Below are 21746 nucleotides of genomic sequence, written 5' to 3'. Positions count from 1 at the left end.
TCGAACTTTTAAACCAGCTGTGAATTTTATCAATGAAAGTATCAATTCTTTTTTCATGGGCCAATGTTGATTTTGTTATCTTTTCCTATTCTAGGGGAGATATTATCGAATAAAGCTTAGTTCTTTTAGAAATGGGACAGTTACGAATGCGTGTATCTCAAAAACCTTTCGTTTGATCTGAAAACTTTCTATGAAGGAAATGAAGGTAATTTTATGATAATTCATGAAAAAATTTGAAAAAAAAATTTAAAGGTTTTTGTAAGAATAAATCTTACTTTATTCTTGGTACCTACCATCGGCTAGCGCACACTTTTTTCAGTCATGATATTGATCAGTTTTTCAAATTTATACTTCGTCTAATCTGTATTTTAGATCACTACACCCTCTTCCTTCAATTTCCGCTATTTTTCGGACCAATACTTCTCTTTTAAAAGAAACTGAGGGCAATTTAGTGGATACAGATGTTTCGAAATGAACAAAACTGATTATTTTTGAGCCACTTTTTGAGCGTTTTTAATGGAATTTCTGCTGGCAAACTCTGGCAATAACGAAGTAAAACCATCATGAGATTAAACTTAAAGTATAATCGGTTAGTATAGATCGTAGTTTGCGAAGAGTACATAAAAGATTACTCTTTTTAGGCTTTTAAAAACAGCGAAAACCATAGTTTTCGTTTTGAATATTTTTATTTCTTTCCACAGGAGCAGAATCTTGGCAAATCATAATATTTCATAAAAAATAACCAGCAAATACATACTTTAATATACTCGGGACTTTGCCACGAGCAGACATGGTATGGGACTAAACCGCTGGAATTTGTTTAAAATAGGGTATTTCAAAAGTTTTGTCGTTCATCAAAAAGCATCTGTCCCATAGCCTCGGAACCGGCTATACAGCTTACGAGCTCTGGAACTAGCAAAAATTTATTGTTTGAGGTGTGGTTCGAATGACTCATTACCAGGCAAAACTTTCAGCTTATCGGAGAAAAAAAATTTTTGGAAATTTTAGCGATCTACTCTTAGATTTTCGCTTTTTGAAAATTAAAAATGCTGGAATGAGACTTGATTCTCTGATGACCCTTAGCCGAAATTGCCGATCATATGCTTCACTCCAATGCTTGATTTGAACATTGTGGACATTTTTGACAGTATTTACATAGTTTTCCTCCACTTACATACAGTAATTCTTCGAATAATCAACGGTTTTGTCAGCTATAAATTTGAAAATGATGGATTTTGAATGAAACTGTGCAAAACTATTTTTTCCTTTTTCACTTGCATCGTAAATATCTCAAAAACGCGTAATTTTTTAATTTTGAAAAAAATAGGTCGGATAGTTCTTTTTACAGGCAACAAATTCCTGCCAAAATTTTGAATGTCCGATTACTAGTAAACGAGCTATTAGCAAAAGAAAGTGTCCCATTTCTAAAAGAACTAAGCTTTAGGTTCAATGATAAAGTCGAATTAAACTTTATGAAATCGTTATAAGTTAATTGTTATGAATATTCCATAACGTTCGGCAATAATTTGAAATTATTCCTGCAATTTGATTGCTATCACAGCAATTGAATCATTTGGTCGGAGAAAAATGCCCCATACATGATGATGTTATCAGACTTTGTCCGCCCACCCACATGGGAGACTGCTCAATTGTCCTCTTTTGTCCACGCCCTTGGAAAGCTGCGGTTCTGTTGCTGGTCGAGACAGGAGCTATTTGCCATTATTCCCCTGGAGTGGACCAATTTCCCACCAGCCGGCCACAAGCCACGCAGATCAAGATACGCCCGGGAGAGAAAGCAGTCAGTAGAACATAAAGTCATACAAAATGCTGAAGGACGAACAGGAAAAAAAATGGAAGCCACTAGAATAGGGCACCTGTGCTGTGCTCTAGATGCCATTCTGGGTTATCATACATGGCAGAAATCCCGCGAGCATATCACGTCGTCATCATCATCATCATCATTATCGGCACAGTGGGTTTTTGCTAGATTTTTTGGTTCAATTTAGTAAATTTTCTTTTTAAAATTACTCAACTTGAGACTAACAAACATATAAAATAAAGGTTAAGTAAGGCAAGCATTCAGGAAAATCCTCCGAGATGCCCACTGTGAGCCTTTGGCCATTCCCAGGCAATGTCGACGACTTGCAACAGCCGCTACGATTGTGAACCTTCATCAAAATCATCCCTGTCGCGCCCACTTCCCACCCATTTTCCCAATCCTCACCCTAGCCCCCTCTCAAGAAAATTGGGTCTGGGAGTCTGCGGAAGGATAGCATAAGAAACATAATACCTACTCTCCTCCGAAAAGAAAACGTTTAACGAGCGGCTGCCTGCTGGCCATTAGAGAGCTCGAAGCCAGGGCCAGGGACTCCAAAAGCGATCCGCTCCGAAAAGAAAAGGCAAATGTATATTTATTTCATTATTTATTTCTGGTAATTTTTATGAAGCTTGCGTGCCAAAAATATAAATCGATTACTGGACTCCGAGTGAGTCTGTTTTCCATCTGTAGGACGAATGTTTTTTCCCAACAACGATCTGGGCCGGGTTCCTCTTCGATAAATTCTAACGTTAACTGACGAGCCTGGAAATTTATACATCAAATCCTACGGCAGCAAAAGGCCTACGGTTGGAAACAATAAAAACTAATTGAACAATCATGGACAAATGTTTTTTGCCCAGTTCCATCTCTCTATCGGAGCAGAAGGATTTTTTGGTGCCATTACGCAATCGTTACGGAGTCGTTCTGAAACAATTGAAAGTCACGTGATTTTTGTTGGTACAACTTCTATCCATTTGATTCAATCAAAGATCGATTGTTTTATAATCCGTGAGGGCAGAAAGTTTTGCATTCAATCTCAAATTGAGTTTTTTCAAATATTTTTGCTTCAAAAATCTGAGATAAACTAACGTTCTGAATCTGAATAACTGATGGTACGAAATCAAGATATGTTTTGAGAATTCATTTTAAATTTAATAAAATAAACAATGTTTTCATTAACTTGACTTTGGACCTCTCAGAATCTTAACTTTGCTTGGACGCGGAAACTACTGAACTGGCACTCTACAGTCTGAATAATATTCTGGACTTTTTATCAAAATTAACATTTCAAAAGAAAGCTGCAACACGATTGGACAAAAAATAAAATAAAATTAAACAATAATTTGCAACCAATATTCTATGTACTGCAACCAATGGCTAGTGAACGGTAGACAATGTGCAACTCGAGACCTCGAGATATACACCAAACCGGGTAGTGGTCATATCACCTCTTATCTGCAACTCCGATTTTCCACCTCCCCGTGGTGCTAGCTGGGGTGCGAGCAACCTTAGCGGAGATCGGGTACCTAACCCCGGTGGATGCTTTGGTCGCATGCAGACCGAGTTAGGGGGCTTCGTAGGCGTCTGTTCACCATGTCAGGGGCGGTTCGGGACCCAAAACAGCAACATCACGACGGTCCTCCTACAAGATAGTGGGGTTAGCTGCGGGCCTTGCGAGCCCGTGACTACAAAAAAACATAAGCAACGAACAACGAAAAATAAATTTCGGATGGAAATCGGCAAAGACCCACGTGACGAAAAGGGACTAGCGATTGGAAACTTGGAACATGGAACCGCCGATCTCTAAATTTTGTGGGCAGTACCCACGTGCTCTCCAACGAATTGAAGAGCCGCAAATTCAACATCGTAGCGCTGCAGGAGGTATGCTGGAAGGGCTCCACGGTACGAACGTACCCCGATGGTCGTGCCATCTACCAGAGCTGCGGCAACACACACGAGCTTGAAACAGCTTTTATAGTGATGGGAAAGATGCAAAAGCGCGTGATCGGGTGGTGGCCGAATGGCCGAATGTGCCGGTTGAGAATCAAGGGCCGGTTCTTCAACATCAGCATCATCAACGTGCACAGCCCTCACCTCGGAAGTACCGGTGACGACAAAGACGAATTTTACGCGCAGCTGGAGCGTGAATACGACCGTTGCCCAAAACATGATATCAAGATCGTCATCGGGGATTTCAACGCTCAGTTCGGCCGGGAGGAGGAATTCAAACCGACAATTGGAAGGTTCAGTGCGCACCAGCTGACCAACGAAAAAGGCCTCAGACTTATTGATTTCGCCGCCTCCAAACGAATGGCCGTATGTAGTACCTTTTTCCAGTACCGCCTCCCACACAAGTAAACCTGGAGATCACCGTACAGCCGGCACTTCTCGGACATCATCGACGTCAAATCCTGTTCAGGCGCCAACATTGAGTCAGACCACTATCTGGTGATGGTGAAGATGCGCCCAAAACTCTCCGTAGTGAACTACACACGAAACCGGCGCCCGCCTCGGTTAAATATCGCACGGCTGAAGCAGACTACGCGCAATCGGTCGAAGCAGCGCTGCCGGCAGAGGGCGAGCTTGACGAAGCCCCTCTCGAGGACTGTTGGGATACCATCAAAACAGCCATCAACAGTGCTGCGGAGAACGTCATCGGTTATGTGGAGCGATCTCGACGGAACAACTGGTTCGATGAGGAGTGTAGGAGGGTGATGGACGAAGAGAATGCCGCGCGGGCGGCAGTAGTGCAAAGAGGCACCCGTCGAAATGTGGAAAATCAGCGATAGTGGAAAAGGCAGCGAGTCCGAATTTTCCAGGAGAAAAAGCGCCGCCTGGAGAAGGAGGAGCTCGAGGAGCTGGAGCAGCTGCATCGTTCCCAAGAAACACGAAAGTTCTATCAGAAATTCAACGCATACCGCAAAAGCTTCGTGCCGCAAGTCGAAATGTGCCGAGATAAGGACGGGGGCATCCTGACGGACAATCGTGAGGTGGAAGCAGCACTTCGATAAACACCTGAACGGGGCACATGCAGGAGATCAAGACGGTGGGGGAATGTACATCGCCGGCGTAGCCAACGACGTAGAGTAGCCACTCCCAACGATGAGTGACGTTAAGGAAGCCATTCGCCAGCTGAATAGAAACAAGTCGGCTGGGAAGGATGGCATCGCAGCTGAACTCATCAAAATGGGCCCAGACAAGTTGGACGATTGCCTACACCGGTTGATAGTTCGGATCTGGGACATAGAACAGCTACCGGAGGAGTGGAAGGAGGGGGTAATATGCCCCATCTACAAGAAGGGCGACAAATTGGACTGTGAGAACTACCGAGCGATCACTGTCCTCAATGCCGCCTACAAAGTGCTGTCCCGAATCCTACTCCGCCACCTAACGCCACAAGCAAACAGATTCGTAGGAAATCATCAGGCCGGCTTCATGGAGGGACGGTCAACGACGGACCAGATATTCACATTACGAAAATCCTCCAAAAATGCCGGGAGCACCAAGTCCCTACGCACGACACGATCGACCGTAGTGAGCTATGGAAAATCATGGACGAGAACGGCTTTCCGGGAAGCTGATCAGACTGATCAAGGCGACGATGGATGGAACGCAGTGCTATGTGCGGATTTCGGGTGAATTTTCGAGTTCATTCGAATCGCGCAGGGGGCTTGGACAAGGTGATGGTCTATCCTGCATGATGTTCAACGTGGCGCTAGAAGGTGTTATTCGACGAGCGGTGGGCGAAATGAGGGGCACGATTTTCAACAGATCCAATCAACTTATCTGCTTTGCCGATGACATTGATATAGTCGGCAGATCATCTGGGGCGGTGGAGGAGATCTACCGCAAACTGAAACGTGAAGCAGGAAGAATTGGGTTGATGATTAATACGTCCAAGACGAAGTACATGCTGGCCTGCGGATCCGAAACCGACGAACCCGCTTGTCCAGTAATAACAAGGTCACGATCGACGGCGACGAGCTGGAGATAGTCGAAGACTTTTTCTATCTCGGCTCACTGGTGACTGCAGACAATGACACCAGCCATGAGATCCGGAGGCGAATTATCAGCGGAAGTCGTGCCTACTATGGACTCCACAAGCAACTGCGGTCGAGAAGACTTAGCCCTCGCACGAAGTGTAACCTGTATATGACGCTCATTAGACCGGTTGTTCTCTACGGGCACGAGACATGGATATTGCTCGAGGAGGACCAGCGTACACTCGTGGTATTCGAGCGACGAGTGTTAAGAACCATCTTTGGCGGCGTACAGGAGAACGGAGTGTGGAGGCGAAGGATGAACCACGAGCTCGCGCGACTCTACGGCGAACCCAGTATGCAGAAGGTGGTGAAAGCTGGCCCGATACGTTGGGCGGGACATGCTGCGAGAATGCCGGACGACTGTCCTGCAAAACAGGTGTTCGCTACGAATCCGGTAGGAACAAGACAAGCGGGGGTGCAACGAGCGAGGTGGTTAGACCAAGTGGAGCGCGATCTGGCGAACGTGGGGTGCCCGAGAAATTGGAGAATGGTTGCCATGGACCGAGTGAATTTTAGGAATTATGTTCGTCAAGTTATGTCGTGAGACGGATAATATCTAAAGAAGGCAAAAAAAAAAATTTGACGACAAACCCGTTTTTTATGCTTGTTCAGAATACAATGTCTCAGAATTCTTTTCACACTTAAGATTGTCAAACTAAGCCCAAATTTGGCATAAGGCCCCTTAACACTAGAATGACTGCACCAGTCAAAATGACTTGTTTAACACGTTTAACTTTTGTTGAATATCTTTTAAAACTTCGTTTTAAAAAATTGCAAAAAATACGACAATCTATATATGTATATTTTAAATCACCGAATGAAGGCTGTTTGAGCCACCACAGGCATCAGAAAATGGAGGTTTGGCTATTTTACCCTCAATTTCCCAAAAATTTTAATATAGTTCACAAAAAGCTTGTTCGAACTGTACAGTTTGGAGAAAATTAGACTTACCTAGTTTGTATTTTTACGAGGAATCGAATGAAGACTATTTGAGCCACCGCACGCGTCGGAAAATAGAGTTATCGCTGTTTTGCCCTCCATTCCCCAACATTCATCAAATATTTCAGAAAAAGCATGCTTTCGCTTGAAAATGTTGAACCAAATGAGACTTACCTATCTATTGTATTTTTTTTATATAAATCGAAAGAGCTATTTGTGCCACCGCACGCTTCTTAAAATGGATCTATTGCTGTTTTTACCCTCAACTCTCCTACATTTTTATTATAGATAACAAAAAGCATGCTTGGAATTGGAAATTTTTAAACAAATGGAACTTATCTTCTGTGATTTTTTTTCCGGGGAATCGAATGAAGGCTGTTTGAGTAACCACAAGCATCGTAAAGGGCAGTTATGGCCGTTTATACCCTAAATTTCCCTACAATTTTCAAATATTTCAGCCATGAATCCATTATACGAACGTGCGGTAGCTCAAACAGCCTTTATTCGATTCCTAGAAAAAAAAATCCCTCCAGATTACCCATTTGTTCAAAAATTTTGCTTTGCGAACATGCTTCTTTCAGAATTAATTTAAAATGTTGGGAAATTGAGGGTAAAACAGCCACAACTCCAGTTTGCGAAGCGTGTGATGGCTCAAACAGCTTTAGATTCATTCCTCATAGAAAAATCACACTAGATAGGTCTATTTGTGTTCAAAACTTTCTAGTTCAAATCAGTGTTTTTCTGGATTGTATACAAAATACAGGAGAATTAGGGGTTTAAAAGGCACTGAAACAATGTTCAATCGATTCTCCGAATATTTTCACTAAAGGAAAGTATATTTTCATAGATTTGGTTCATGTAGGAGGGAAGATATCGAATTTCTTTGCGGTTTATACACTTTTTTCAAAGAAGGTGCTTCCTGTTCATATCAGAGTCGCAGGACGAACAGCCTTATGAGGGTGTTTTGATGGCTGAGATTATTCTTTGATATTTTTTTCTCAAACAATGCATGAATAAAAAATTAAGGGGTTTTGGACTAATAGTTTTCGTTGCAGGAACTTTTAAATAGTTAGCTACATTAGTATAAAGAAAAATTTATATCAAAATAGGATTTTTTTTCGAAAATATGTTTTTTAAAATCTTTTGTTTCTCAAAAAAGTCTTATTGAAAGATAAATTTGATCGACTAATCAAACACCTAAAAATTTTAAACTCCTTGCAGATTTTTCACGTTAAAATTAAATGTTTCATTAAATATCAGCAAATATTTTTGTGAATAAATTATTTCCAGAAATAAAATCAGGGTGATAATCTGTAATAAAAAAATGTTTTATCATAAACAGAAACTTGCAAAAATTCAAACTGTACTTTGAATATATTAATAATTTTCAGCTAAATTGTGTTTATGAGACTGTTACTCGCACCGAGCCAACATTGAACCCATCGCTCCCCTATCAACTACGAAACGAAGTGAAAACAAGTTCGCCTACAGCAACACCCCTGACAGGTACAGCAACGGAACGTCAGTAATCTCGACACACGACAGCGAAGATTGAGAAACAAGCGTAGCAGAAAACGTGACACAGCATTTCTCGGTTTGGTGATTTATGCTCTTAAGTAGTTTACGAAGTGAACAGGTATAAGATACGATTTATAGCCGATACCTAAACTTATAAGCTTTATTATCTTTAGCCAGTTTACGAAGATTTATAAGCCGATTAATTAGCCAGTTTACGAAGATTTATTAGCCGATAATTAGCCCTTCCGCTATCAGTTTCGTCAGTGCCTTCCGCAGTAAGTGCTTGAATTCATGATAGGTAAGCAGATCTTACATTATCAGAAACTTTTCACTACAAGTAATTCTTAATTATTATAATCTAGTACCCAACATTGTAATTGAGAGGTACGCTTTAAGTAAGCAGACGACTGCTGAAATTCGAAATAACTACACGGTGAGGTTTCATATAATATGTTAAATGCAATAAGAGAACTTAACCTCAAAATGTTACAGGTTGTTACGACACTGAACCAACGGCTTAAGCCAAGTTTATATCGAGTTGCTAGACGGTCAATCACTGACTGTAAGTTCATTTCAACTAAATAACCAGACATAGTCTAACACTGAAATATATTTTCAGGAATTTTATATTCTTTCAAAAGGAATTAATAATAAAATTGACTGATTAAACCGTCGTGCAACATTATATAAAATTCAGTCATGGCAAGCATCGAAGTTGGAAATGACGAACAACTACCGAAAGAGGATACGGTTATGCCCATGAGTATCGCAGCAAATAAAGATGAGGACGTTAATACAAACCCGACATCCGTCCCAAATGAGAAGACGCTCGGAGCTAAACCCAGAAAACCTAGAGCTCCCAAAGTAACAGCAAAGCCGAAATCGAAACGCATTCCACTCCGAACGGCAAGGAAGCGTGCTAATTTTCACTGTGGGAGTTGCAACGAACGGGACAGCAGCAGAATGGTAATGTGTGACCAGTGCGAGGTTTGGTACCACTTCTCCTGCGTAGAGGTTACCTCCGGTGTGGCCAATCAAACCAATTGGGAGTGCCCGCGATGCGAGGCTACAATCAATCGACGAAAATCAATAAGGAATGAGCAAAAGACTCTAGTTCAGCGCCAAGAGCTCAAACTTAATCCAGATCCCGAGGTACAATCAATAAGTAGTAGAAAAAGCTCCCGTAGCGAGTCTATGAAGATTGCCGAGCTCCGTCTGCAGAAGCTTAAAGAACTTGCGGAACTAAAACAGCAATACATTGAGCAAAAATTTACGATTCTGGAGGAGGCAGTTATGGAAGGAAGTGAGGTCGATGTCGATAGTAAAATAGATAAAATGTCGGAAATTGAAGAATGGATAGGTAACATTAACTTGGGCGGAGAAGATTTTGGATTACGTGTCGAAGACGACCGAATTGAAGAAGGAAAACATAAACAAGGCAAACAAATTCCAAGCCGAAACAAAAGGGTTTCCGTACCACGTAATTTCAATCCGGAAAAGCGTTCGACTCCGTTAGCCAGACCTAATATGTTACAACCACTAATACAACCAACCGACTGTGGAGATAACGATATTTGCCTGCTAAATAAAAGTCAATTAGCAGCACGACAAGCGCTAGCGAAGGATTTACCTGAGTTCGACGGGAGCTCCGAGGACTGGCCCCTTTTTATTTCGACCTTTAACTCGTCAACTCAGATGTGCGGGTTCACAAACGAAGAAAATATGCTGAGACTCCGCAAATGTCTCCGAGGCAAGGCATTTGAGGCCGTTAGGAGCCGTTTGCTTCATCCAGATCACGTTACGAGTGTGATGTCAACACTGAAAATGGTCTTTGGACGACCCGAAGCAATTATCAATGCGATGATATCCAAAATAAGAATACATGCTCCGCCGATTCTCGAAAGGATGGAGTCCATCGTAAACTTCGCTCTAACGGTGGAAAATTTGCGTGCTAACATAGAAGCCTGTGGTGTACCGGATTTCGCCTACAATGCTACGCTGCGTTCCGAGTTAGTTAATAAACTCCCGCCTGCCCTGCAGCTTCAATGGGCTAGACATTCTAGAGAAATCATGAGCCCTTCATTGCTACACTTTAGTAGCTGGTTGTACACCGTAGCGGAGGATGCGAGTACAATTATGACGTCCAATCCTACCAGCAAGGCCCGGCGAGATAAAAAGGAAAGCTATCTGCACTATCATGAGGAACAAAGTGATGAAGAACCGTGTCAAAACAAAATCGTGGAGAGTGCAAGCCTAACTCATCAAGAAGTAAAACAAAAATCGTTGGAGCTCTGTCGGATATGCTCCGGGCGCTGCATCGCAGTATCCAAATGTGCAACCTTTTTGGCATTGGACTTCGAAACTAGATGGGAGTTAGTAAAGGAACGCAGACTGTGTCGCAAGTGTCTAAACAGGCATAATGGACCCTGCAGACAACGAAGAAAGTGCGGGACAGGGGGATGCAACTACTTGCATCACCACTTGTTGCATAATCCTAACAATCTTGGGACGAGTCCACCCACAACAGAAACTGAAGAACGAAGTTGTAATACTAATCAATTCGGCAAAAACGAAGTATTGTTCAGAATCATTCCAGTTATTCTCCAAAGTACTACTAAAACGCTGCATACCTTCGCCTTTATTGACGATGGTTCTGAAATTACTTTAATGGAGGATAAAATCGTCAAGGAACTTGAACTGGAAGGACCAGTACAAAGTTTATGCCTGAAATGGACCAGCGGAACAACGCGAACAGAAAACTCGAGGAAGGTGAATCTGACTATTTCTGGAGCCGGCGGACAGATGAAAAAATATTCGATCTCTAACGTTAGAACCGTTAAGTCCCTAGACATCAGACCTCAAACTCTGAATATGTTAGAACTAGGGAATCGCTTCAAGCATCTGCAAGACGTCCCGATAACATCCTACAAAGATGCGTGTCCCAGGATTCTAATAGGTCTAGATAACGCCCAACTAGGGAATCCCTTAAAGAGCAGGGAAGGGAAATTTGAAGAACCGATAGCCGTCAAGACACGTCTAGGGTGGGCGGTCTATGGTAATTGCTCCAATGAATCCAGTACAACTCCGTACATCAACCACCATTCCGTTAACCAATGCTCCTGCGAGAAAAGTTGCGATCAAGACCTTCACGCGGCCATGAAAAATTTCTTCGCCATTGAAAGCTTGGGACTGATTAAATCCACTTCTGCCTTTATGTCAAGAGAGGACCAAAGGGCAATTTCCCTACTCGAAACGCACACCCACACTAAGAATGGTCATTACGAAACTACACTTTTATGGAAGTACGACCACTGCCGTCTGCCCGATAGTAAGCCTATGGCGCTAAGCCGATGGGAATGCTTGGAAAAACGATTAAGGAAAGATGCAACTTTGGCTAAGGTACTGAACGATAAAATCAACGATTATGTTGAGAAAGGTTATGCACGTCGTTTATCCACTGAGGAACTAGCAGAGAGGCATCAGAAAATTTGGTATTTGCCAATTTTTCCAATCACCAACCCAAACAAACCTGGGAAGACGAGATTGGTCTGGGATGCCGCCGCCAAGGCTCACGGAATTTCGCTTAACTCTCTGTTATTAAAAGGACCCGATCAATTAACCTCTCTTTTTGCAGTACTGTTGAAGTTTCGAGAATACAAGGTTGCGGTGTGCGGAGACATCCGCGAAATGTATCACCAGGTCTTGATCCGGAAAGAGGACCAAAACTGCCAACGCTTCTTCTGGGGTAGAGACGAGGATACAAACCTACCATTCACTTACGTCATGCAAGTGATGACATTTGGAGCATGCTCGTCCCCATGTACAGCGCAATTCATAAAAAACCGAAACGCAGAGAAGTACATGCACCAATATCCGGCTGCAGCTAATGTCATAATCACCAATCATTACGTTGACGATATGTTGCTTAGCGTCGAAGGTGAAACGGAGGCAATCGAATTGACCAACCAGGTTAGAATGATTCACCGTAACGCAGGTTTCGAACTGAGGAACTTTAGATCAAACAAGACTTCTGTATCCGCCGCTCTGGAAGGCCGATCTGAATCCGTCGAATCGAGAGAAATCGACATGGATGTGGGGAGAGAAGGAAGCACCGACAAAGTACTTGGAATGTGGTGGGACACGTCTGCCGATTGTTTCACGTTTAAGGTGTCGCCAAGAATGGATCCTGCAATCTTATCCGGCAACCGTATACCAACAAAGCGTGAAGTTTTGCGAACTCTCATGCAAATATTCGACCCCTTGGGGTTGATAGGCCACTTTCTAATGTTCCTCAAATGTTTGCTTCAGGAAATTTGGAGATCGTCGGTTGGATGGGACGATCCCATAGGAGATAGCGAGTTTCAAAAATGGAAACGCTGGCTGGAAATTCTCCCAACCATGACTGAAGTCAAAATCCCTCGTTGCTACCGTTCGTTCGTGCCGATTACCACTCAAACAGACGTACAGCTTCACACTTTCGTTGATGCTAGCGAGAACGGCATGGCTGCTGTTGCTTATTTAAGATTCGAAAACAACGGAGCAGTGGAATGCGCATTGGTGAGCTCTAAAACTCGAGTCTCGCCTCTTAAATTTCTTTCAATACCTCGGTCTGAACTGCAGGCAAGCGTGATAGGAGCTAGACTCTCAAACGCTATTATAGGTTCATCTTCAATCAAAGTGAATAAGCGATATTTCTGGACAGACTCTAAAACAGTACTGTGTTGGCTATCGTCAGACCATCGGAAATATAGCCAATATGTTTCGCATCGAGTTAGCGACATCTTAGAGTCCACCGAGCTGTCTGAATGGTGTTGGATTCCGTCCAAATTAAATGTAGCTGACGATGGCACTAAATGGAAAGTTTACCCGGATTTCAATAGCAGCAGTAGGTGGTTTCGAGGCCCAGAGTTGTTATCACGTCCGACAGCTGAATGGCCCCTGCCGGAAAAAGCTTTCTTATCGACGGATATTGAACTGCGACCTCTTGTCCTCCATCATCACGTTTTATCATCTGCCCTTATTCCCGTGGAAAATTTTTCATCCTGGACTGTACTTCTTCGAAAAACGGCTTACGCTCTTCGATATATTTATAACCTGCAACGAACTGCAAAACAACGACCAATTCTTGTCGGGCCACTTGCTCGCGAAGACTTACTCAAGGGGGAGCAGTATCTATTTCGATTGGCCCAAAGTTCAGCATACTCAGCGGAAGTCGAGCTTCTCATCAATCAAAAATCCCATGGCTGGAAAAGTTGCATTCCACGGAAAAGCCCACTGTTCAAGCTTTGTGCCTTCGTAGACGAAGATAAGGTGTTAAGAATTCGTGGCCGTATATCTTTATGTGAGTTTGCTCAGCCAGACACGAAAAATCCTATTATTCTTCCGCGCAAACATCACATTACTCGGCTAATCGTTTTAAATATTCATTCCGTATATCATCATCAAAACCACGAAACCGCGATAAACGAAATCCGCCAGCGTTATTACATTTCGGGCCTACGATCATTATATAAAAATATTCGAAAAGACTGTCAGGTGTGTAAAAACCAGCGCGCGAAACCACAGGCTCCTTTGATGAGCGAACTACCACTCGGTCGACTATCGGCGTACACGCGCCCTTTTTCCTATATGGGCATCGACTACTTCGGACCTATGCTAGTGGTCAATGGTCGTAAACAAGAGAAAAGGTGGGGCGTGTTAGCCACCTGCCTCACTATAAGGGCTGTACATTTACAAGTGGTACATTCGTTAACGACAAGTTCGTGTATAATGGCCATACGCAACATCATGAGTAGAAGAGGAATTCCTATTTGCATCTATAGTGATCGAGGCACAAACTTCATTGGAGCGGATAGGGAACTTAAATCAGTTCTCAAAGACGTAAATCAGAACAGATTAATGGAAGAATTTACTTCGCCAGATACACAATGGAGCTTTAACCCACCGGCGTCCCCTCACATGGGAGGGGCATGGGAAAGACTCATCCGTTCAGTAAAACAGAACATGGCTAAACTGAACCCTAACCATCGTCCAAACGATGAAATTCTTGAGAATATGTTGGTAGAGATTGAGAATATAGTTAACTCGCGACCACTTACACATGTGCCTATTGAAGACAGCACTTCTTTGGTGTTAACCCCTAATCACTTTCTAGTGGGTTCGTCTAACGGTTTGAAACCATGGGTTCCTTTCGATGATAGTTCCACTGCAGTCCGTAGATCGTGGCAGCTGTCACAGATGATGGCAAACGTATTCTGGAGACATTGGGTCCACGATTACCTTCCAACTTTGACCCGAAGATCAAAATGGTTCGAGGATACCAAGCCTATTGAAGTCGATGATATTGCAATCATCGTAGACCCAAATCTACCGCGCAATTGTTGGCCAAAAGGACGCATTATCGCAACAAACGTTTCACCTGACGGCCGCCGAAGATGGGCAACCATACAAACATCAACTGGGGTTTATAATCGCCCAGTAGCGAAGCTTGCAATCTTGGACATCGGCGTTAGAGAAGCAGCGACACCAGTTGGGAACTCGTGCACTCCGGGGGGGACTGTTACTCGCACCGAGCCAACATTGAACCCATCGCTCCCCTATCAACTACGAAACGAAGTGAAAACAAGTTCGCCTACAGCAACACCCCTGACAGGTACAGCAACGGAACGTCAGTAATCTCGACACACGACAGCGAAGATTGAGAAACAAGCGTAGCAGAAAACGTGACACAGCATTTCTCGGTTTGGTGATTTATGCTCTTAAGTAGTTTACGAAGTGAACAGGTATAAGATACGATTTATAGCCGATACCTAAACTTATAAGCTTTATTATCTTTAGCCAGTTTACGAAGATTTATAAGCCGATTAATTAGCCAGTTTACGAAGATTTATTAGCCGATAATTAGCCCTTCCGCTATCAGTTTCGTCAGTGCCTTCCGCAGTAAGTGCTTGAATTCATGATAGGTAAGCAGATCTTACATTATCAGAAACTTTTCACTACAAGTAATTCTTAATTATTATAATCTAGTACCCAACATTGTAATTGAGAGGTACGCTTTAAGTAAGCAGACGACTGCTGAAATTCGAAATAACTACACGGTGAGGTTTCATATAATATGTTAAATGCAATAAGAGAACTTAACCTCAAAATGTTACAGGTTGTTACGACACTGAACCAACGGCTTAAGCCAAGTTTATATCGAGTTGCTAGACGGTCAATCACTGACTGTAAGTTCATTTCAACTAAATAACCAGACATAGTCTAACACTGAAATATATTTTCAGGAATTTTATATTCTTTCAAAAGGAATTAATAATAAAATTGACTGATTAAACCGTCGTGCAACAGAGACGTTGATTTGAAATTGAATTAACATCTTAAGTTATAAGTCTGAGATCTTAAATAATTTCTTCAAGGAAATATATTGTTTTTTTTTAAATGAACTCAGGAATGAAATTTTCTCAAGCCTTCAGTAATGAATCTATAATTTAAATTCTCATATTTAGGCTTTCAATAAGAGCTCACTTTTTAAGTTATTTATTTTAATCCCGATTTGTGATTCTGAATTAAAATACTGATTTCGAATGATAAATCTTATTCTTATTTTCAAATATTTTATCGACATTTTGTAGCTTTGAAATGATTGAATTCTGTATAAGAACATCGAATCAGAATATGAAATAAAATACAAACATATCTTTAACTACTTTAATATCTTTACAGTGAAGCAAATCCTAATTTTTGAACGATTACTTTCCTACCTAACCTAAAGGTTCGGCTCCGATCGACCGATGCATAATGCAGAGAACGATTACTTTAGTAGCTATTTTATTTATTTGAAATACGTTGCCATTCTGTGGCACAACATTATGATAAGTGAGGATTACGAATGCGAATGCAATTGGATTTTTTTAGTTTTCTTCACCCTACCTAGAGATACTCGATTTTGGAATTAAGGTGAAATTTTTAGAAAATGTTTCAACTTTAATCAAAGTTTAAGGAATATAAAGGTAAAAATGGTCATAACATACATTTTTCCTGATAATAACGAAGAAGGTTTTGCTCACGGCCTTTCGAATGAGGAAAAAAAATGTCAATATGCAATATATCATGAGACGGTTGAACAAAATTTTGATGTTTTTGAGAATATGCAATATGCAATATATCATGAGACGGTTGAACAAAATTTTGATGTTTTTGAGAAAATAATCCTAAACTTACGGCCAGCAGTGTACAACATTTGTTGATTTGTTTAATGCTTTACCATAACTGATAATTTTATATCCCTATATATTGGTACTCAAATTGAAAAAAAAAAATCCCCATGTTTGAATTGCGATTTAGTTTTTCATTCCACGTTAGCAGGCCCCAAAATACCGATTGCGGAAGCATTTTGCAAGCCAATTCACCAATTCTAACCTACAATTCAAAAATATGTGTGCCTATTTAAAAAAAAAACAATAGGAAGCCGTTTGTTCGACCAACGACTCCCAGTTAGGAAAACCACCATTCATCATTTGGTGGACATACGTTTCACTCGAAAACAAGTGCATTCTAAACATGTTGTCGTCCTACATGTCAAAAGCTGTGCCAAGTGCAGAAGTAGCTAGGTAGCCAATCCGTGTGGGAAAAAAAACGTCGGAAGTCCTTCGCCATTCACCACACAAACCGGAGCAAAGAGCGAAGAGTTTTCCCATGCCACACTGTCCACCTTAAACGAACATATGAGTTTGAATGTGTGCGTGTGTTTGTGTTGGTGCATAGAGTCCTAATTTATCGTTCAGGGACCGAGTGGATGAGGGCAAAAAAAATCGCCGTCGTCGTCGGAACAAGCGGGTCTAAATCCTTTCGGATGCGAACCGGTACCAGAAAGTGGCAGGCTCGGCGACGAACGACAACTCACAGAAGCGGCGGCGGTTTTTTAAGAGTTCTGCGCCGTTGTTTGCTGGAAGGACCTCGGCGAAATGTCACCGGTCATGTTTTATGTATCCGCATGAAATAAATTTCCGCCTCAATGACGGTGTGTTGGCGGCCTAGCAATGCATTGGGAAGTCCAGCAATAGGGTCCTCAAACAAAGCGAAAAAAAAACACAACCCTCGAAAAAACAAACGAATGAAACCGCCTTATTCGTTGAAGGGCCATTTCCGGGTGTCCAACGGAATGATCGTCGTTGTTTTCTCGGATGACGGCTTAGTTGAGGCGGAAAATTGCACCGCCAGGATTTTCGATTGAAGCTGCACGGAGCAAAGCGAGAAAAAAAATCTGACACTCTCAAAACGGCGATTGCCAAACAAGTTAACCTGTTTGAAGGTATTTTGCTACGTTGAAATGACGTCAAATTAGAAGAAACAGTCTCATCGATAATTGACTGCTTCGGAAATGAAAATTTAATTTTTTTGCTCTCTGGAGCCACCAGAGTAATGTAATTTATTTTCTTTTGCAGTTTTTATCAAACATTTCAGTAAACGGAAAAAAATCAAACATGAACAAGATCGCAGTAGGCATATGAAAATATTCTCCTTTGACTAAACCATTAAATTTGATTTGAAATTCGAATCAGCATCCTTTGGGGCCATCAAAGTGTGTCATGCCATGCCAATGATGGGGCCAGTTTGCTTTGATCAGTAGTCCTCCTGTGTGTTGCTGTAAAGTTTGGCTCATTTTCCAACGTCAATCGGGCGTGCCCTGCGTGATGGCCATTTCTCAACCCCGGAAAAGAATGAACCGACGCGTTAAGGAACTTCTGCTGGCTGTGGATCTTCCGAGTAACAAGGGCAAACGTGAACGTGCAGTAGAAAGCGGGAGTGGAAGGTAACGGGAAAAACTTTCAAAATTACTAGCCAATCACTCGCAGTTTTCCGCCTGCTGGGTTCGAGTTGGCTCTCCGCTAATGGAATAAATTTCACGGGTGACTGCGACCGCCTTTTTGCCCGAGAACCGTTTAATACGCGCCTGCCTTCCCCGGACTCGAACTCGACTTGACTTGGCTTCATCTGCAAAAATCCAATATGCGGGGATCTGGAAATTTTCGGTATCTTATCTCCGACACTAGGGCCAATATCTACTTTATACACAGAAGAAGGAAATCCCGCCAAGTAAGTCAATCTTGAAAAATTCAACACGAATAATAGTGACAAGAAAAGCGGAAATAGGCGGAGGACTTAAAGAGAGTGGAAATTATTCACTTAGTCCCCATACCGTAGAAGGCAAGCAGGGGCGTAGCTGAATGTCAATCGAAATAGAAACTTTCGGAATCGGCCCCCCACCGGTAGCGGCATTTGTCGACAGGCTAGACAACATACGTTTTTTGAGACAGTTTGACTAGAAGAAAAAAGTGGGCGGAAGACGGCGCTTCCGGAAACACAGCAAGACTCTAAATTGGTTGGGTGTCTTAAGCGGAGAATGAAAGAGCCTGGAATGAAAAAAGAACCAATCTTCGGCACTCGATGAAAAGAAAATTAATGAGCTTTCCTTTCATATGAATTTTTCATCATTGAATAGTTAAGTGTTTTTGAGACAATTTGATGGATTCCATTGATTATAAATGAGCAATATAGTAAAGCTCTAAGAGAGCCACGTATTTCTCGTTTGATTTTTTCAAGGTTGTTTTACTTATTTTTTTTATTAATCTTCAAAGTCAGTTTGAAGAGTAGAATGAGGGAAATTTTAATTAATATCTGGCCAGGTTTGTCTTATATCGAGATCTTCATTGAATTTCTGGAATATGAAATCTGGAACAAACGATGATCAAAGTATAAAGCCAATTTGGTCATTTTTGTAATTCTCGCCATTTTTGTTGTTATGGTAATTCTGTTAAATTCTGTTAAATTTTGTCATTTTTGTCATTCTGGTCATTCTGGTCATTTTTGTTACTTTTGCCATTTATTTATTATTTTTTTTTTATTATTTTTGCCATTTTTGTCATTTTTGTCATTTTTGTCATTTTTGTCATTTTTGTCATTTTTGTCATTTTTGTCATTTTTGTCATTTTTGTCATTTTTGTCTTTTTTGTCATTTTTGTCATTTTTGTCATTTTTGTCATTTTTGTCATTTTTGTCATTTTTGTCATTTTTGTCATTTTTGTCATTTTTGTCATTTTTGTCATTTTTGTCATTTTTTGTCATTTTTGTCATTTTTTGTCATTTTTGTCATTTTTGTCATTTTTGTCATTTTTGTCATTTTTGTCATTTTTGTCATTTTTGTCATTTTTGTCATTTTTGTCATTTTTGTCATTTTTGTCATTTTTGTCATTTTTGTCATTTTTGTCATTTTTGTCATTTTTGTCATTTTTGTCATTTTTGTCATTTTTGTCATTTTTGTCATTTTTGTCATTTTTGTCATTTTTATCATTTTTGTCATTTTTGTCATTTTTGTCATTTTTGTCATTTTTGTCATTTTTGGCATTTTTGTCATTTTTGTCATTTTTGTCATTTTTGTCATTTTTGTCATTTTTGTGTTTTTTTGTCATTTTTGTCATTTTTGTCATTTTTGTCATTTTTGTCATTTTTGTCATTTTTGTCATTTTTGTCATTTTTGTCATTTTTGTCATTTTTGTCATTTTTGTCATTTTTGTCATTTTTGTCATTTTTGTCATTTTTGTCATTTTTGTCATTTTTGTCATTTTTGTCATTTTTGTCATTTTTGTCATTTTTGTCATTTTTGTCATTTTTGTCATTTTTGTCATTTTTGTCATTTTTGTCATTTTTGTCATTTTTGTCATTTTTGTCATTTTTGTCATTTTTGTCATTTTTGTCATTTTTGTCATTTTTGTCATTTTTGTCATTTTTGTCATTTTTGTCATTTTTGTCATTTTTGTCATTTTTGTCATTTTTGTCATTTTTGTCATTTTTGTCATTTTTGTCATTTTTGTCATTTTTGTCATTTTTGTCATTTTTGTCATTTTTGTCATTTTTGTCATTTTTGTCATTTTTGTCATTTTTGTCATTTTTGTCATTTTTGTCATTTTTGTCATTTTTGTCATTTTTGTCATTTTTGTCATTTTTGTCATTTTTGTCATTTTTGTCATTTTTGTCATTTTTGTCATTTTTGTCATTTTTGTCATTTTTGTCATTTTTGTCATTTTTGTCATTTTTGTCATTTTTGTCATTTTTGTCATTTTTGTCATTTTTGTCATTTTTGTCATTTTTGTCATTTTTGTCATTTTTGTCATTTTTGTCATTTTTGTCATTTTTGTCATTTTTGTCATTTTTGTCATTTTTGTCATTTTTGTCATTTTTGTCATTTTTGTCATTTTTGTCATTTTTGTCATTTTTGTCATTTTTGTCATTTTTGTCATTTTTGTCATTTTTGTCATTTTTGTCATTTTTGTCATTTTTGTCATTTTTGCCATTTTTGTCATTTTTGTCATTTTTGTCATTTTTGTCATTTTTGTCATTTTTGTCATTTTTTTCATTTTTGTCATTTTTGTCATTTTTGTCATTTTTGTCATTTTTGTCATTTTTGTCATTTTTGTCATTTTTTCCGCGAGGACTTCTCAAGTGAATGAAAAGCTCAGGGCATAACACCAACAAAAGTAGGTACGAGAATATGAAAAAATAGCTTCAGTAGCAATCTACTTCGAACAAGCTTTTGTGTCGCCTGCTTAGTTCCAGAATAACGGAAAAGGGAGAGAAAACTTTTCTTATTAACATTTTAAATGAAAATATTGTTACATCGTCGCTCCTGTGAAGAGAGTTTTCTTCTTCCGGTTCGGGTTATGTCTTTCAATGAGGATGAGATAAAATATTGACTTTTGCCTATATGGATGATGTCGGGGAAGAATGGGCAAACGGGGATTGACTTGCGAGCTTCAACACACGCACGTATACGCAAGATAGTCCCGTTTATGTGCTCAATCGAACTTTGATGGCGTGCCTTCCTTGTAAAGAGCAAACATTCACACATCCACATCAACGCACACACAGACTGAAGTTCAGCCTTCCTTCTTGTTCGATAGAGAAGAAGAAGAAGGGCTGCAAAGTTTCGAACCAATAATAAATTGCTTCTTTTTCTTATCTTTTCTGCTCTATTTTAGGTAAGGATCGAAGAGCTACTAAAACTGAACACTAAAAACTCCAACGACCCAAGACTAAAAACTCCGCACAGCACAGCCAAGTAAGAGTGCTTATCAACTCAATTAATTGTGCTTAACCGAAGTTGGCGACGCTGTCGTCGTTTTTCCAGTACGAAGAAGGAAGGAAAATCGACGGAAGAAGTCATCAAAGTAGGCGGTTTCGAAGGTATGAAGGAAGATGGTTTGGGAAAAGTTTTGTCAGCAAGGAGAGTTCGCCTTCTTTTCGGGTCGAACGAGAACGTTTTATCGGTACAAAATTTATGTTTTACGACGCGAGAATCCGAACATAAATCATCGCCTGCTGGGATTGTTGAGTGGACGAACGGCTGAAAAAGCTCCACGTCTTAACGCGCG

The 21746-nt window shown here is 40.5% G+C and overlaps 1 protein-coding gene across 1 annotated transcript; it reads left to right on the top strand.

Moving 5' to 3' along the window:
• The first annotated feature begins 9018 nt into the window (after positions 1-9018).
• On the top strand, positions 9019-14994 carry LOC129743542 (uncharacterized). Its single transcript, XM_055735581.1, has one exon. It carries the CDS (start codon positions 9019-9021, stop codon positions 14992-14994), a length of 5976 nt encoding a protein of 1991 aa, XP_055591556.1.
• Positions 14995-21746: the final 6752 nt, after the last annotated feature.

Source organism: Uranotaenia lowii, chromosome 2 (genome assembly GCF_029784155.1).
Source record: "Uranotaenia lowii strain MFRU-FL chromosome 2, ASM2978415v1, whole genome shotgun sequence".
NCBI lineage: Eukaryota > Metazoa > Arthropoda > Insecta > Diptera > Culicidae > Uranotaenia > Uranotaenia lowii.
This window is presented reverse-complemented; position numbering and strand designations above follow the sequence as displayed.

Excerpts from the sequence above, each read along its gene's own strand:
- LOC129743542 (XM_055735581.1), top strand. The coding sequence starts at position 9,019 with ATGGCAAGCATCGAAGTTGGAAATGACGAACAACTACCGAAAGAGGAT.